The sequence below is a fragment of the Equus przewalskii genome, chromosome 15, assembly GCF_037783145.1.
Source record: "Equus przewalskii isolate Varuska chromosome 15, EquPr2, whole genome shotgun sequence".
NCBI classification, from domain to species: domain Eukaryota; kingdom Metazoa; phylum Chordata; class Mammalia; order Perissodactyla; family Equidae; genus Equus; species Equus przewalskii.
This window is the reverse complement of record NC_091845.1, coordinates 50079087-50097570: the sequence shown is the minus strand read 5'-3', so window position 1 is coordinate 50097570 and position 18484 is coordinate 50079087. Positions and strand designations below refer to the sequence as shown.

The following is an 18484-nucleotide window of genomic DNA, read 5'->3' as shown; positions in this document are numbered from 1 at the left end:
CCAGCCCCCTCTTCTTTCTTTTTCATATTCTCTCTTGCTTGCCCTCACTTGCTCTTGCTCCGCCTCTGTGTGAACAGCTCTTGAATCACACATTCACAGTGGCTACCAGGCTGGATCTGGAGTTTGGAGCAGAGATTCAAGAATGCTAACCATGTCCCTAACCCCATGTACCATGCTGCATCTCCTTCCTCAGGAGGGTGACGAAGGCCATTGCTGCCAACAAGTTGGTTCCCCCAAAGCCGCACAGAGCTGGCTCTCAGCCTGTAGCCATCCCCCTTACAAGTGACGACTTTTTGTAGATACTACGCAGAAATGCAAAAGAAAAACACAAACAGTGCTGACCAGAGCAGGAAGACATCTGTCCTCTTTGACCTGCACACAGAAGGGGCCTTTCCCATGTCTCTGGTGAGAGCCAACATGTCCTCATCCCACTCCCAGTTCAGGCATCTCCCTTGCTTGTCAGAGGCTGGCGTTGGTGGAAGAGCAAATGGAAAGCCAGACGAGGGAGGCAAGAATGGAGAGGAGGTCCCCCAGTGATGGCCCTGCCCTACCCACAGCGAAAGCAGAAGGCTGCTCCCACGGTTGTGAGCTCTGCTGAACTCACGGCAGGGAGGCATCCTCAGAAACACACGGTCAGCAATGAACACTTTAGTCTCCACATTTTTGGCTCATGCTAAGCGGCAGCAAGAACATCTGAGAGACAATTTAAGGATGTCCACTTTGCTTTCATGTCTAAAATAGTTTTGTTTCTAGCAGTGTCTGCACCCTACAGACTGGTTTTAGGCGCAGAAAGCATAGTTTTCCGAAAGTCAATAAGGTATCCATTCGTCATAGTCCACTTAGACTTCCAGGCACTGGTTCCATCCATAAATATTTCTTGAAATTTTGCTCTGTGAAGGCATTGTTCTGAGAGCTGCAGGGAGACAAAGACAAATCAAATTATTCTTAAATATCTGCCACATCACTCTTTCCCCAGAGTCCAACTTGCCTCATTGGAAGAAAACAGAAACAATTGATTGGTACTTGAAATGGATTTTGCTTCCTTCCTGCAGGGTCAAATGATAATGAACTTCAGCCTCTTGCCATTCTCATGGTATTGTTGCGTCCCACAGCTGACGTGTTCCCACGTAGCAAAGCTCTGTCCCCCAGGTTTACTTTCTTCCAGGGTTGTGGAGCATTCGCTTTACAATGTCAGGAAGTCGCTGCCTGGCTGTTTCGAAATTGTTATGTTTCCTTTAATGTGCTTTCAAATGTTCTAGAGCATAAAAGGCTTGAAAGCTTTGGGAAGGCCAGCAGAAACCAAATTCAAAAAACTTTCTGCGAGTTGGTTGGCTAGTTTATGAATAATCTTCAATTTCATAAGATTAAATTACCATAATAATAGCAACTTTTGTTCAGAAATAGTGAGCTTCAAAGGAGCAGGGTACCAGTGACTTAGAGACCCTGTGACATTTATTGTTTTTCTTATTTCTGATGTGCCATGAAAGTAAGAATAGCTGAAGAAAGTCTTAAAGCTAAATTGTAACAAAAATCAGTCTCCAGAGGGTGGTGCAAAATGCTCCAGACCTGACTAGGAAAGCCAGGAAGGCAAACTTGTCCCTCTCTGTTAAGATATAAATAAATTACTTTTTTAAATGTGACTCTCCTCTGAGGCCCCCTAAATTCCTCTTTTGAAGAAGCTGGAGCTGGGGCCAGCCTGGTGGCGTGGTAATTAAGTTCACACACTCCACTTTGACAGCCCAGGGTTTGTAGGTTCAGATCCCGGGTGCAGACCTACCCACCGCTCATTGAGCCATGCTGTGGCAGCATCCCACATACAAAAAAATAGAGAAAGAAAGGCAAAAATGTTAGCTCAGGGCTAAGCTTCCTCACCAAAAAAAAAAGAAGGTGGAACCAAGCTGATAGAAGTTGGGGCGTCTGGCCCTTTGAAAAAGGCCGTTCGAAATCAGTGGTATGCTGGTAAATGTTTAACCGCTGGCTGGCGTTGGAGGCTACATTGTAGCATTTGCCAATTTCCATGGTGTTAATACTCCCACCATGGCCAATTTTAAGCTAACAATGTGATGACCCTGAAGACTCTCCCCAGCACCTGTGAGCGGCTCCAGCACACCACTGGATGAAGCACAGTGCTTAAGAACATGAGCTCTGGAGACAATGCCTGGGGTTTGAACCCGAGCTCCACCAAATATTAGCTCTGGAACCTAGAATAGAGTTACTGATTCTCTGTGGGCTTCAGCTTCCTATCTGACAAATAAGTCTAACATAGGATTATTGTGAAGCACAAATGAAATGATACATATAAAGTACTTATAAGATAAATGATCGGTAACCATTACTATTTAGAGTGCAGGTATTATTACTATTGTTATTATTTCTATAACAACAGAATTCATTGTGTAACAACTTAGAAGTCATTCTTCGAAGTAGAGAACGGCTATGACTTCTCTTATTTAAAAAAAAAAAAACAAGGGCAAAATAAGTATAATCATGCACTGTATAACCTGTCAGTCAATGATGGACCACATATACAATGTGGTCCCATAAGATTAGTACCACGTAGCCTAGGTGTGGAGTAGGCTACAGCATCTAGATTTGTGTAAGTACACTCTGTGATGTTCACACAATGGTGAAATCTCCTAACAATGCATTTCTCAGAACCTATCCCCATCCTTAAGCAACACGTGACTGATTTTTTGCAGCAATGGAATAGCATTTAACTCATACCTAGGTAATGATCCCTCAGTAGAGCATCTTATTCCTTATAATTAATATTTAAAACTCACCTATAGAAAGAGCTATAATTCTACTGAAAATTTTAAACAACAGGATATGTTCAGGAATTCTAATTTCTCTCTGTTGTCACTTCCTGGGAAGAAGCCTAACTGAGAACTGTGCATCTAGACATTCATTTGACACTCATTGGGTATCTGTCATATGCCAAGCCTTGAACCTGCAACAGACACCTGAAGGGAGGGACAGTCCATGAGGGAACACATGGCCTCTCTAAAGTTAGCCAAACAGACAAGACAGCAATGATTGGGTTCTTAAGACAGCGTCCACCTTAGTTCTATTGACATCAAAATCCCTGCCCAGTTGGCCCACTGATATGACATTGCTCACTCCACGCTGTTCCCTCTTTTCTCCAAGACTTCAGATCTTGTGGAGGTTCCTGAAGAAGCTGACGGAGGGTACGACCTACGGAAACGCAGCAACAGCGGTGAGTGAGGAAGTGGGGCATCATGCATTGCCCCCTACATATGTGAATCACACTGGTCATCCAGGTCAGCAGGCGGAGAAAGTTGACTTCCAGTCACTCCTTCTCTGCTAGCTCTGGAACTCAATCTGAGCAAGGGTTCAACAATCTGGAGGGAAACTGGCCATAATTACTGGTGGAATTCAGTAATTTGTCTATAACATGCCCTGAGTCTAGTTTTTTACATTCCACATATAAGCGAGACCATACAATATTTGTCTTATATCTCCTGAGTTCTCATGCCTTATGGATTTAGCTATATTGGGATTTAAGAGTCACTTCCAGACCTTTTTGTTACCATGTCATTTCCCCCACTGACCTATATTAGATTATCAAACCGTACCAGAAAGAAGCTACTCCATGCTACACTAAGGTACCTCAAACCAGGTGGGTGGGGGTGCCGGGGGGTGTGAGCCGCACACTTGGCTCCTCCCTGGCAGAGATAGCCAAGACTCAAAAACTGAGATGTGCAATCTAGCCAAACATTGTTTATTAGTATAATGTAATTTTCTAATAGCTTAAGCCCTTTTTACATTAGTTTATAAAATATTTGTTAAGTGCTAACTACGTTCTCTTGCTTGCTAACATTAAGAAAGAGCCACCTCTTAAACCCGAGCCTAAAGAAGCATCACCAGCCCATTATGGATGAATCTTTCTGAGCCTTTTTGATGTCAACAACTACGTAATCTCCACTCATTTACCCAATAAATATTTATGAAGCCTTTACTATCACCAGCAAAAATACATAGGTCATGGGGCCAGCCCGGTGGTGTAGTGGTTGGGTTCATGCACTCCACTTTGGCAGCCCAGGGTTCACAGGTTTGGATCCTGGGCGCAGACCTGGCACCATTCCTCAAGCTGCCCTGTGGCGGCGTCCCACACAGGATAAAGGAAGATTGGCACAGATGTTAGCTCAGGACCAATCTTCCTCACACACACACACAAAAAAAGTACATAGGTCACAAAACTGTCCTCAAGTTCCTCATAATCTAGTAAGGTTGTAGGTCCTGACTTACAGTGTTGACTTGGGCTGAATGGGTTTTCATGGCAGAAGTTACCCCACCGACCCTAATCCCTGTGTGGGAAGTGTGAGGATGTGCCCCCTTGGAGAGATTTTCCACTTGACTAGACATCCCTGCCTTTTCCAGACTGGAAGCAGAAGTTCTGCATTCAATGCCAGCAGCAGTCCTATGAGGTGTCACTTCCCCCTTCTTAGCTCTAGGAATTCATTGATGTCTCTTCTCTAGTTAGAACAGTATCTCTGTGATTCCCACAGGCAGCACGTGCTTAGCTTCCCCACGACTCTCCTTCCGAAATAGCGTCAGCGTTCCCCAGGGCCCCCCTGCCAAGCCCACACACACCTGCTAAAGCGCTCTGCTGGGGGAAGGATTCTTTGGCATCACGTGGGGAAAACTATACTCTCAGATCAATGCAGATATTCGTTGAGCAGTTAGCAGTACCATTAGAGAGACAAATGAGAGCGTGCTGGCTGCCAGGGGGACCATACAGGGGGGCAGTAACACAGCAGGCCCACCCAGCCCAAGTCTGTCCAGCAGTACAGATCCAGCAAGTTAACTTGGTCAGCAACTCCAGAAATCTTCAGCATCTGAGAACGAACTCACCAGAGACTGGTACATAAACCAGACCTGCATTTGAATACTTCAAGTCTGGTGAGCGGCTCTATCCCCTGAGTCTGACTTCTGCCTGCATCCTTCCCCGATGCCTCTCACCAGATCGCTGACGGCCTCCTCATTACTAACTGCACTGGATGTATTTCCTCCTTGGCCCCTCCTTGCTCTGAGGTGGACCACTGTACTTCACTTAGTGATCGTGTGGCCTTACAGCAGTGATCTCACCTCTCTCTGCCTCAGTCGCCTCATCTTTAAAATGAAGATAAAAAAATAACATCGAACTCATATTGTGTTGTGATCTTTAAAGAAGATAATGAATGTAAATACTATCCGTACATTGATGACTCTGAAACTTCATTTCTGGCATTAGGCTTCTTTGCTGCCGCCGGATGCCTAAAGCCTGCTGGGTGTGACCATCTGAATGTGGAACAGGCAACATAAAGTTCACACACACACACACTGGACTCCTGATTCCCTCACCCACCCGCTCACCCAAACTGGATTTTCGCCAGTTGTCCCTGCTCAGTAAATAGGAACTCCATGCTACCAGTTGCTCAGGCCAAAGCTTTTGGCGTCAGTCTTGACTCCCCCTTCTTCTCACACCTCCTGTCCAGTCTGTCAGCAGATCTTATCTTATGCTCTTCAAAATCATGCCCAGCAGGTGCCCACCACTGACCTCTCTGCCTCAGCCATCTTGTCCTAGCTTCACTGATGCTGTTGCTCACCTACCCCTTAGTAGTTAAGTTGTCTGTTTGCCCCGGGGATTTCTTTACTCAAAGAAGTGCTCTTCACAGGATTTTATAATGTGAAGCGTTATCTTTAGGGATCGTGGTTGCTATTCATAAAGTCATCAGAAGGTCGTAAAGTGTCAGAGGTGCAGCTTAGGGCCTCATTACTCCAAGTGTGACCCATCGACCAGCAGCCTGGGCATCACTTGAAAGAAAGCCCGTTAGAAATGCAAAATCTGAAGCCAACCTAGGATTGCAGAATTAGAATTTGCATGTCAATCTGTGACATGAATCTTGTTAAAATTCAAGAAGCAGGATTGGAAATCATTTAGTCCAATCCTCTCCCCTCCAGTACGCACACATACACACACACAACGCACACTGTATAGATAAGGAAACTGAGGCATAGAGTAATACATCTCAAAGACACCAAGTTGATTACTTGCCATCTCTTTTACATTAAGGGGCATTTTCACAGCCTTATTTACAGAAATCTTTTGAAAGAACTTAGCAAGAAATAAACCTCTAAAAAGCTTTGGAGATCTATTAACTATTCCTTTGATCAGCAATAGCTTCCTTTACAATGCACCTTTGGAGGCTGGAGGGATTAATTATGCAGCAGTTTGCTTCAAAACATTTTCCTTTGATTGGATTTAATCCTCTGTCCATGCAGTTTGAGAAACAACACAGAGAAAGCAGCCTGCTCATGTGGTCCACGTCCCACCCGTCTTCTCACAGTCATGGCAAGGAGGGTGCTGGCTATTCAGAAGGAGGGTTTGGCCTTCCAGTCACAAGGAGTTCTGTCTTACATGTTTCACTTATGTTCTAAAACATACACAGTGCACAGGCATTATTTCTGCCAGCCAGGTGTTATGTCAAAATCCTTTTGGAATTTTTTCCAAAAGAATATTTCCAAAGCCACCTTAGAAGAGGGTACAATTCATACCCATTCCTTTACTCCTAAGAGTGTACTCTCTGCTTTCTCTCTTACAAGGTCTCTCTTGGGCGGGTCTAAGTGTTTCTTGTTGTTTCCAACACTGTTCCTGAGTGCACTAGAAATGTAAATGGGGAGAATTGGTCTTCACCTTGGGCTTACCTGCCAGAAACTCCATTCAAAGCAAGTAATGAGCAAAGGAAGAAGTGAAATCCAGGCTGCCTATTTCAGCTCCAAATGCCAAATAATGACGTTCCTGGCTGCCTTCAGTAACTGTATGTCATTATGACTGCATGCGATCATAACTTTCCTGGAAGAGAAGCAGGGGCAACAGAACATAGCAAGATAAATTCCTAGAAATATTCTTCAAAGAGGACTGGGTTAATCACATGCACTTGAGGGTATTACGAAGCCCAATATTATCTTACTTTTTACTAAAGCAAAGAAATTTTGCCCAGAAAGAAAAAAGGCAAGATCAGATTCAGAAAATTCATCCTTGCTTTAATGTGCACTGGTTTTATATCTCAAATTTTCATTTGTCACCATAAAAATGAAGCAAATATTTTAATGGCCTCTTTAGCAGATGCCCCTGGTTTTGGTCCCTCTCCGGTGGACAATTCCCAAATTACAGATGCAAATATTTGTGGTGTGTTTCTGCAACACTCATTTAATATCTAGTCAAGGTAAATATCTCTTTAAAAGCATAGAAGATTCTCTTTTCAGCTATGTGGAGGGCTGGATTTTCAGAGAAATTTTTCCAAGTTTAACACTCCTGTTAAACTGGGAAGAGAACTGCTAGGAGATAGAATAAAAAGGAATTAAAAAGAAATTTCTAGTTAATGCATGGCTGAGCTTGCAGCAAAATAAGGCAATTCCTTAGAGTCTAGAAATGACAATAAAGCGTGAATCCAAAGACATAAGCAAGTGGAGGCCAATGTTTACTCTGCACATTCCTGGGCCCTCAGATTGTGGAAGACTAGGCCCCATGCATGGACAATAGAGGACAAAACCTAGGGAGTGGGCAGGGTAATAGGTTGGACGAGAGGCCCTTTGGGAAAATGCTGATACCCCAAAAGGCACCCTTAGTGGCACTAGGAAAAAAGAATATCCTGCAGAGGAATTTGGTAAAGGAAAATGCTTCTGGCCTTAGCTCAGGTGTAAAAGAAAAGAAAGAAATAGGGTGAAGGGGACAGAGAAAGGAAGGAGGGAGGGAAAGGAAAGAGGGGAAAAAAGGAAAGTCTTCTTACTTGGGTTTGGGGCCTCAATTCATACTACCTGTACAGACAAAGTAAAATAATATGAAATTTGAGTTTAACTAAGTTTAATGTGGCCCAGATGTGATAAAATCACCAGGCATTTGGCAGAAGTAAATACAAACCCTCTCTGGAGGAAGAGAATTTAAACCTAGACCTCAAAAATTTCTACCAATGAACTTTCAAATAATATGAGCTAAGAATCAAAATTCACCAAACACACAAGAAAATGAGCTACGATGATTGAGAGTTGGCCAAAACAACTAATTTTATTATCAGACTCTCAGAGACTATGTATGTTGGAATTATCAAATATGGTAATGTGTTGCCTAATAGTGGGGATATGTTCTGAGAAATGTGTCATTAGGCAATTCCATTATTGTGCAAACAACATAGGGTATACATACACAAACCTAGATGGTATAGCTTATTATACACCTAGGCTACATGGTACTAATCTTATGGAACCACCATCATATATGTGGTTTGTCATTGACCAAAACATCACTATACAGTGCATGACTGAAAAAAAATATGTAACTATATAGTTATACATGTTTAAAGATATAAAAAATGGACTAGAAAATATAACAAAGGAACAAGAGACTACAAAAATTGAACAGGCAAATTTTAAGAAAAACCAAATGGAACTTCTAGAAATAAAAATAAAAAGAAATTTGATTGATGGATTTAATAGCATACTAGATATAGCTGAGGAGAGAATTAGTACCCTGGAATATAGAGCCAAAGAAGTTGCTGAGAGTAGAGCCACGGAGGCAAAGCAATGGAATTCGTGAAAGTAAAAGAGACACGGAAGATGAGTGAGAAAGTCCAACGTGAAGCTAACTGACATTTTAGAAGTACGTAAAGAGAAAATGGGCAAGAGACAAGGTTCAAGAAGATCCTGGCTAAGAATTTTTCAGAACTTATTAAAGACATTAATGCTTAAATTCAGAAATCTATACCTTGACCCATCTTGGTGAAACTGCAGAATTTCAAAGATGAAAGCAAATAGTAAATGCAGGCTGAAAGACGGATTACCTACAAAGGAATGAAAATTAGACTGAGAGCTACTTCTTATAAGTTACAGTACAGTGATATCTTCAATATACTGCAAGAAAAATAACTCAACAGAATTATAAATGAAACAAAAGCAAAACTATCCTTCAAGAATATATTTTCAGACAAGAACTGCATCTTCAGTGCAGTTAAGACCCACACTCAAGAAATTTCAAAAAGATGTATTTCAAAAAAGAAAATGTGATCTCAAAGGAAGGATCAAGAAGCAAGGAATGAAGAACAAAGAAAGTGATAAACATGTGGCTAAATCTAAGTAAACATTGGCTACATAAAAAAAAACAATAATGTTAATAAAAAGTTGTTAATAAAACGTTAACTAAAATACTGGATATTTAAGTGAGAAATGGATAAAGAGTCTTATATTGTTTTGGAGGAGAGTAAAGATATTATTTCACTTCAGATTTTGATAATATATACCTCATAACATTTCTAGAATAATCACTAAAAGAATAAAAAATAGATTTAACTTTCAAAACCAGAAAGGGAATAAATTTGAATGATGAGAAGGAGAAAAAAGCTAATCAACTCAAAAGAGGGCAAGAAAAGGGGTGGTGGGAGGGAGACAGAAGTAGAAAAAAAGTGTAGAAAGTTTGAGACAAATAGAAAATACAAAATAAAATATTAGGAATGTAAATTTATCAATAATCAAAATTCATCTAAATCAACTAAACACTAAATAAAAGACACAGTTTACAGACTGGATTTTTAAAATGATCTATACACTATTTATAAACATCTAAAACATAAGGACAAAGAAAGTTTAAAGGTAAAAGTAATTATTTTAAAAAGTTACCACAGACAAATATTAAGCAAAAAAAGATTATATAGCTATAGTAATGTGTAAAAAAAAGCATTACTAAAGAAAAAGAGCATATTACATGGTCATGTCTGCTTCATCACAAGATATATATTTTCAAACTTGCATCTACCGAATACATAGCCCCAAAATGACAAAAACTCAAGGAGAAAATGGCAGAACTCTTAGGAAAATTGATATCCCTCTTTGTGGTGAGAGATTTTAACACCCTTCTCAATCACTGACAAATCAGATAGACAACAAGATTCACTACACACATAAGGGACCTGAGGACACATTTGACAATCCTAATCTAATTGATTTAAAAAAGGACGCTCCACCTAACAAATGGAAAATTCAAATTCTTTTTAAGAACACATGGAAGAATTATAAAAATTAATCAAATATTAGGCCATAAAGCCGGCTCCATAAATTTTAAAGAATCAATATTGTGTAGAACACATCTTTCAGACTAAAATGCAATAAGATAGAAATCAACAGACAAAAGATAACCAGGAAAACCCATAATTTGGGAAATTAAAACACACTTTTAAAAAGTTCGTGTGTCAAGAAAGAATTTATAAGGACAACTGGACTATATCTAAAACTGAGTAGTAATGAAAACACTACTTATCAAAACTTGTGGGATGCAGCTAACATTGGGACTATAGAGTATTTAGCTTTAAAATTATTCTGTTAAAAAATAAAAGTCTAAAAGGTAATCGTCTAAGCATTATACTTAAGTCAGACAAAAGAAACAGAATAAACTTAAAGAAAGTGGTAGGAAGGCAATAATAAAGATAAGAGCAGAAATTATTAGATTACAAAGATAGATCAATAGATGCTGAGTGGTTCTTAAAAAATAAAATTTGTAGTCTCTAATAATTATTTGAGAATAAATGAGGGGCCGGCCTAGTGGCGCAGCGGTTAAGCGCATGCATTCCTCTTCCGCGGTCTGGGGTTCACCGGTTCGGATCCCGGATGTGGACATAGTACCACTTGGCAGCCCATGCTGTGGTAGGCATCCCATGTATAAAGTAGAGGTAGATGGGCATGGATGTTAGCTCAGGGCCAGTCTTCCTCAGAAAAAAGAGGAGGATTGGCAGCAGCTAGCTCAGGGCTAATCTTCCTCAAAAAAAAAAAAAAAATGAATAAAAGAGACAGATGAAGCAAAAAGCAATAACAAAAAGAGGAGATATATAACAGAGATTGAAAGGAAAATAAATGAATCTTGTGACTTACTTCAGGCCAATAAATTTTAAAACTCTTTTTAAATGGGCAGACACCAAGGAAGATATCAATGACCAAAGTCTGACTCAAGAAGAAATATAAATAGAGAACTTAATTTGTTTCTAATCATAATAGAAACTGAATTAATATTTTAAATTTCTGCACAACGAAAATACAAGGCCCAGACAATTTTGTAAGTACATTCTACCAAATATTTAAGGAATAAAAAAATTTCCAGATTACATAAACTCTTTCAGGAAAACAAAAATTGACAAGAAAGAAGGGCAGCTGCATTCTCTAACTCAGTTTATGAGACTAGTATAATCCTGACCTCCAAACCAAATGAAGGTGGTGTGAGAAAGGGAAAGCACTGGCTCATCTCCCTGTTGAATGTAGACACCGAAATCTGAAACAAAATCTTAGTAAACTGAATGGAATCATGTATTTTAAAAAGGTAACGCATAATTACCAAGTTGGACTCCTTCCAGGGATGCAAATCTGGGTCAATGTCAGATAAGCTAGTGATGTAACTTGTGCATTACCAGGCTAAAGAAGAAAAAACAAATAATCATCGCAATAGAAAGCACAGTGGTGGACATGGGCCTCACAACACTGGAAAGTAAAAAAGAAAGAATACGAAAAAGGAAAAGAGGAAAATTTGGGAGCCATGTGGCAAAAACTAAAGGTTCAGTTTGCATCTGTAACATTAGGAAATATGCCTGCATAATGACCATATTCTTTGAATACTTGTCATGGGTAAAATAAACAACCAAATTATCTTTGATAAAATGAATTTAAAGCACTAAACATACAACGTGTATGGTGTATTTTTGGTAAAATAGTTACCTCCTTTATTCCTTTCCCTTCAGATCAAAATCTTAGAAATAGTCGGAAGGAATAGATTTTAAAAATCAGTTTTTGTACTATTCCAGTTCTGCTTGCAACCATAAAGCTGAAAACACATTTGGGGTAACTTCAAATAATTTTCAGCATAGTTCACAAAAATGGTACACATTTCATACCAGATGGTTAATAGATATTCAATAAAAAGCTAAAATAATGTGAAATGACAAAATTGTAAAATCAGTCCAAACTGATCATTGCATATGCACTTTATGTAGTCTGCCTTCTTAGCTCCAATCAAGAACTTTCTAGCGAGATTCTCTTTGCATGTTTTTATTCAAATACTCAATATTCTTTTAGAAGTATCCAGTTTTATACTTACAGAATCAAGTGTTTATACCAGAACTTCAGATAATCACATAATACAGAGAAAAGTGTTGCTCAACTGAAGTTGAGTGGCCGAATATTGAGGCAGACAAGATCCATAGAATCGGGCTTTTGTTTTCCCTCACTACAAACCAGAGCTCCTCCACTGACTGCCTATGGCTTCCTAGAGATAATGGAATTGCATCCAAAGGCTCTGGAACTATAAACTGGAGAAGAGATATTTGCTAAGCATCAGTACATTTACAGGGGTTCTTGTTCTGAAGTGTATTTTCTGCATAAGGTTATTGAGTCCGTTCTAAGGACAATGGAGGTTGCCAGTGCACTAACTGAAATAGGTTATAGAGCTTTCTATTGTGTGTTTCTCTTCCTCTATTGATATTTCATTGATAATCTGAAGGGAGACCAAAGGGAAGAGTAAAGCAGCAATGTGTTATTTGTAAACGGCAAGTCATCTAAATGGTAGGTTCATTTTGACAACACAACTCTATGGTATAAACTTGGAAACATTTGCCACATCTTTGTTTAAGGATGATACACATGGTGAGAATAAGGTCATGATGTTGGTCAGTGGGGTAAATTTTGCTGATCCAACTGGCTAAAGCAGAAGCCCCCATACCCATCAGGGACCTCCCACAGCTGTGTACATGGACAGTGAAAGCTTCTGCCCATTTTAGGAAGCCTTGTTGTTTATCGAAGGCCACAGAGTGGCTGCTTAAATGCAAACAAAAGAGAATTATACATACCAAGAACAAACGAAATGAGAAACCACTATTTTATTTTTTATTCCAAATAACAGCCCCAACACATTGACAATACAAGATTGAGGAAATATTTTGAAGTTTAAAACTAATGTTTTTATCTACAAAATAGAATGTAGATGTCATTAAGATACTAGACTCAAGATATTGAAAATAGATAAAAGAATCTGGTATTTAGAAAAGGTAATTCAAATACAATTAAACTGGACCACACTTCACCCACCATCCTATTAACAAGAGATTTGATACATTCAGCAAAGATGAATGCCATGGTTTCTCCTCCTGAGGTGAGCACCACCAAATGAGACCAAGTTGTGAACACACAACTGCTGAGCAATCAAGAGGATGCGTGCTAGCTGGAGGCACGTACAAGGCTGTGGGCATGCAGAGGAGGTGATGCAGAATGTGCATGGGGAGGTGAAGGAAGCATCACGTGGAAGATGACATGAAAGCGGGGTCAGTGAGGGTGAGGAAGAGGCAGTGAGAAGTACAGTAGAGCTATTGGGCAGGGAATAAATAAAGCCACATCTCTCAAGCATGTTTCCAAAACATGGTGACTGGATCATAAACCTCCTGCTTTCTCTTGTTTCCTTCAGTGTTTACGTATCCAGAAAATGGCACTGACGATTTCAGAGACCAAGCAAAGAACATAAACCACCAGGTATTTATGGATGTCACAGAAGACAGACCAGATGGGGTCCTTAGATAACATTGCAGGTTACCACCCAAGTGGGTCATGAAATCAATTTAGTGGGTCCCAGATCAGCATCTTTAGAGAATAGAATATGATAATGTAGTATAATGTATCATGGCATAGACATCTTGGAGTGAAACAGAAATATCACAGTGCATCAAAGGTAAAAAGGATAAGTATTGTGTTGTACACTTTTGTTTCTGTTATATATGTTACATGCAAGTTGACACATACTCTAAAGTGTGTAAGTCATGTAAATATATAATATATTATTAATATATTTTATAGTATATGAATATGTATTATATTTTTATGTTCATGTATATATGCATAATTAGAACAGAAATATATAGCATAAAGTCCTTGAGCTTTGGAGAGCAGAGTGAATCATAGGTAAAAAGGATATAGTTTTGTGCAACTTTTATGTTTTACCTATGTAACATGTATTTATTAAATTATTATGTATTTATTTATATCATACAATTATATATTATATATCCTATATATAGTATTGTGTGTAGTATATTATATATCCTATGTAATATATAATTGTGCATATGCATATATTATATATTATACAATTATATGTGTGTATACTATAGATATTATATAATATGTAATATTGTATAATTATGTCATTTGATTTTTAATTTATTATGTATTATAAAGTGTAAACATTTATATAACATTAACATTTATTTGGCTAACAATAATAGATAATATTTACATAACACTTGTAAGACTCTTCTAGAGTCTATAAATTGGGCACAACAATAGAATCTATCTCACAGGGCTGTTGTGAGATGCAAGTATGCTAATACATGAGACATAATGCCTGGCACACGGTGGGCTATCAAAAATGGTAGTTTTTTTAATCTTTATTCAAAGATTTCACAGACAGTAGCTGGTGATTCCTTAATATAAACTAAATCAATCTGATGCCAAAATCTATGGTTTTTCACAGCATGAATGAACTCATTGCCAGATGAATATACCTGGTTCCCCTTAATATGCTAGCTACCAAATTTTAGGCTACCTGATAAAAAGTCAATTTTAGTAAGTGTAATTTGTTTACTGCTATTCATATCTCCCTCTTTTTATGGAGAAAATATTCCCATTCCTGGGGCCAAGCCTGTGTCACTTTTCATGAACAACTATATCAAAGAAAAAATTTATTTGAAGAAAATTGTAGTATTTCTGACAAAGATTTCCACATAATTGTTTTCGAATAGTTTGCAATGACATCAAACTCAGCTAAGAAATTAAAAGTAAACCCTTGGTTGAAACAAAGTCTTTAATAATGGTTAGATATTTTAACACTTAAGATCCATACACGGGAATTACATTGAATTAACTTCTCCATTTCCTATTTTCTTTCTCTCTTCTTTCCATTTTTTCCTCCTTGTTTCTCATTTTTCTTTTATTTTCTCTTTCAGGGACCTCTTTCCAAAGACCCATTACAGATGAACACCTATGTTGCCTTGTACAAATTTGTACCACAGGAGACTGAAGATTTGGAAATGAGGTAAAAAAATCATTTTTTAAAGAAGGAAGGAAGGAGGGAGGGATTGAAGGAGGGAAAATTTAGTCAGTATTTTTCCACGTGAAAAAATAATTCCATTTGTGCTACCTCCTAATGCTTCACAGCAGTGATTCTGAAACTCTAGTGTGCGTCCCATGACCTGCAGGGCTGGTGACAGAGAGCTTACTGGGGCCTACGCCTGGAGATTCTGAGTCAGCAGGCCTGGGGTGGGGCTTGAGAATTTGCATTTCTAACTGGTCTGCAGGTGGTTGTGATGCTGCTGATGTGGGGACCACACTTGAACAAGGATGGTTTTAGTACATCATGAACAGAACTGCTAATAGGAGTTTCATGAAGGTTAAGCATCAAATGCGCTTGGCATCCTGTGGGGTCTAACAAGGAATCAAAAATGTATTTAATGCTCAAATTAACTTTGATTGAAGAATCAAACTAAAATTATTTTTTTTATCCTGCGAGAGGCTAGCAGCTGCCCCCGGCTCACACCCTGAAGTCTGCTTTTGTTTCAGGAACTATCTCACTTCTTGGTAACCGAAACGCTGGGGAGGACAGGGTGAGCGTGGGGACCCTCAGGAAATCTCAGCCTTCCTCTTGACCAGTTGTTTCTTCATGTTTCAGAGATAGTTAAGGTGCAGTCAGTCCTCTGTTCACATCCTACTTATTGTTGAATTTAAGCAATTTATAAACATCTCATTACTATGATTTCCTTATTTATAAGAGAATAATAATGACCTCTTCCCCCAAGGTATTTGTGAGAATGAAATGAATAATGTTCATAAAGCATATAGCACAGTACCTAGACATCATAAACACTCAGTAACTGATAGTTATTACAGTTGTTATAACGTAGTGTTCGCTGGCCTGTCTCAAAGATGAGGTTTACTCCTTTCCTCCATTCATGAACCCAAACATAAGTAATCTTGGGAGAAGGCTTTGGTGTTTTCCATTCCTAGAGCAGGGTAGGAGGGGCTGCTTTTCCAGTCAAATAGGCCCTGGGAGATTGGCCTTTCCTCTTCAGAAGAGAATGGAGAGAGAAATTAGCACTGAAAACTATTGAAATGTCAGAGCATTAAGAAAATGTCCTCCATTTGGGGGTGGACTCCACTTGTCTGAATGCTATGGAGGCCAAGTTACCAGTCTGTGTCATTCCCAACAGATGGCTTCCAGAAGACCTTTTCTCTCCACCCTGGAGCTATTTGAGCTTCTCCACATCCTCAGGCTCGTGCCATTTCCCAGACATGATCCCTCTCACACTTGCCTGAGTATGGTTTCCCACCTCAGTGAAATCTGCCTCTCCCCTTCCACTTTCCCCAAAGCCTCTTAAAAAGAGAGAGCTACCAAAAAGGCTTCAGTTAGACCCTGTTTCCCAGGTTCCATATGCTGTTGGGTCAACTTCAGCAACTCGGCTGCCCCTCGTGATGAACATCTAGTAAGACTCCATAGCAGACGTGTGTACTGCCGGAGTCTGGTAACTCCCCGTGGCTCTCACTCAAGGTCAGCTTTGTTTCAATATTCATTTGCAGTCTGCTTTCAAGTGATTCTTGGGCCTTTCCAGAACAGAGTTTAGGGCCTGGCTTTTTAGATTTGTTCACACAACTAAGCTCTTGTACATCTGAGTTTTCATCACCATTGAGTAAGAACCGCCGTACCAAATTCACTGGGCTGGGGTTGCAAACACTACCTGAGCAGTCTGGCATCAGTGCTGGAGGAGGAGACGGCATTTATCCAGTGAAGCCCTATCATATCAGAGACATAACAAGCCCTGAAGGTTAGAGCCTACCTAGGATTCACCACTGGGGTGGCGCCTTGCTTTCAGCTTATGGTCCATAGTTAACTATCTGCTGATGAAGACAGGGACAACATATATTTACTTTGCAATAAATACAGTATAGTATTGGGTCTTTCTTGACATTGTCATTTGGGCATCTAGAATTTAAAACTTAACAACTTCCTATTGTGCAGGTCCATTTTGTATTAGAAGATTATTGTGAAGTCATCAGGTGAAAAAGACAATTCCAGAGAAATTTAGAGTGTTATTGGGGTACTGAGGATTGACATCTAGCTGCCTGGCAGGGGTCGTAACTTTTAGCGCTTATTTTAGTCCGTCGCAGGCCATTAAAAGTCAAGTCGTCTGGTCACGAATCCAACGTTTACAGTCTGCTTCATGGCAAACAGGACTATTCATTCCCAGGAGTGAAATGTCTGCATTACATAGCTGCAAGATTGGAGTGATAAATCATACTTAGATTTTTTTTTTCCGAAGATATCGTAAGTTCCCATTTTAAAAGCCGGGCGCTTGATTTAGACTGTGTAAGGCAATGCTTTGGGGATTTGGTATAATACCTTGAATGAACTGGGGCTTTGTGAATTATCTTTTTCTCCTGGAACCATAAGGTGGAAAAAAATTCCTTTTAACAAAATGCCGTTCTTATCCACCTGCATTCTGATTCAGGGGAGCACGCTGGGTATGGTCCTCAGGAAAGAGACCAAAGGACTTGAGAGTCCAGGGAATGTGTGAGCTTGAGACAAAGAGGGCCCAACTGGCAAAGCCAATGGCCATGGATCAGAGCACATGAAGCACGGCTTCAGCAAGCATTCGTTACATATCTGCTCAATGATAAGCAAAGCTTTCTCTGCCCACGGTCAACAGCCCAGACCTCTCTACCGACCTCCAGAGTCACATCCCTACCTGCCTGCCTTAGGAGTAGATGGCAGCCAGCAGCTCCACCCTCCCTCCCACAAACCTGCTCCTTAGCATAAATGATGTCACCATCTGCCCAGGCTTCAAGCTAGCCACTGGAGGCTTCTCCTTACCTTGTGCCTAAAATGTATTTAATATTTAAATCCTACTTGTTCTCTTTGCCTAAAATCTGCTGTATCCGTCCCCACCTTCCTCTGCCCCCTGGATTAGTGTAGCAGGCCCTACCTGGTCTTCGTGTTTCTAGTATTGTCCCCTACTCCTCCATTCCCATGCATTTTGGGTGGAGAGGACACTAAGGTGACAGTACAGGGTACTGAGGCTTGTCTAAACTTTGGAGTCAGATAAGATGGATTCACCTCCCAGCTCCTCTTCTTTCTAACAATAGAGCATCTTATCTAACTTTCTGAACCTCTGTTTTCTCATCTTGAAAATAGGGATAATAAGTCCTACCCTTAGAGGATGGTTGTGATTAAATAAGATATAACAAAATCTAGTATATAGTAGTAGCTTAAAAATGTTATTTCCAACCAGTTCTAGTCACACTACAGAAGTAGATGCTTCTTTTTTCAGGCTTAGGAAATGAGAGAGAGATAATGAACATATCGACATGGATTCACTGCATGTTCAAGAATAAAAAGTATGGGCATCACTTGACC

General features: G+C 39.8%; 1 protein-coding gene across 7 annotated transcripts in view; it reads left to right on the top strand.

Annotated features, from left to right (window-relative positions):
* STAC (SH3 and cysteine rich domain) overlaps nucleotides 1-18484 on the top strand; it is a 150723-nt gene that overhangs the window by 99855 nt on the left and 32384 nt on the right. For all 7 annotated transcript variants that reach the window (XM_070577337.1, XM_070577339.1, XM_070577340.1 and 4 more), the window contains 3 exons: nucleotides 3148-3217; nucleotides 13490-13554; nucleotides 15024-15112. In XM_070577337.1, the coding sequence (XP_070433438.1) occupies nucleotides 3148-3217; nucleotides 13490-13554; nucleotides 15024-15112 (224 nt within the window). The remainder of the gene's footprint in view (nucleotides 1-3147; nucleotides 3218-13489; nucleotides 13555-15023; nucleotides 15113-18484) is intronic.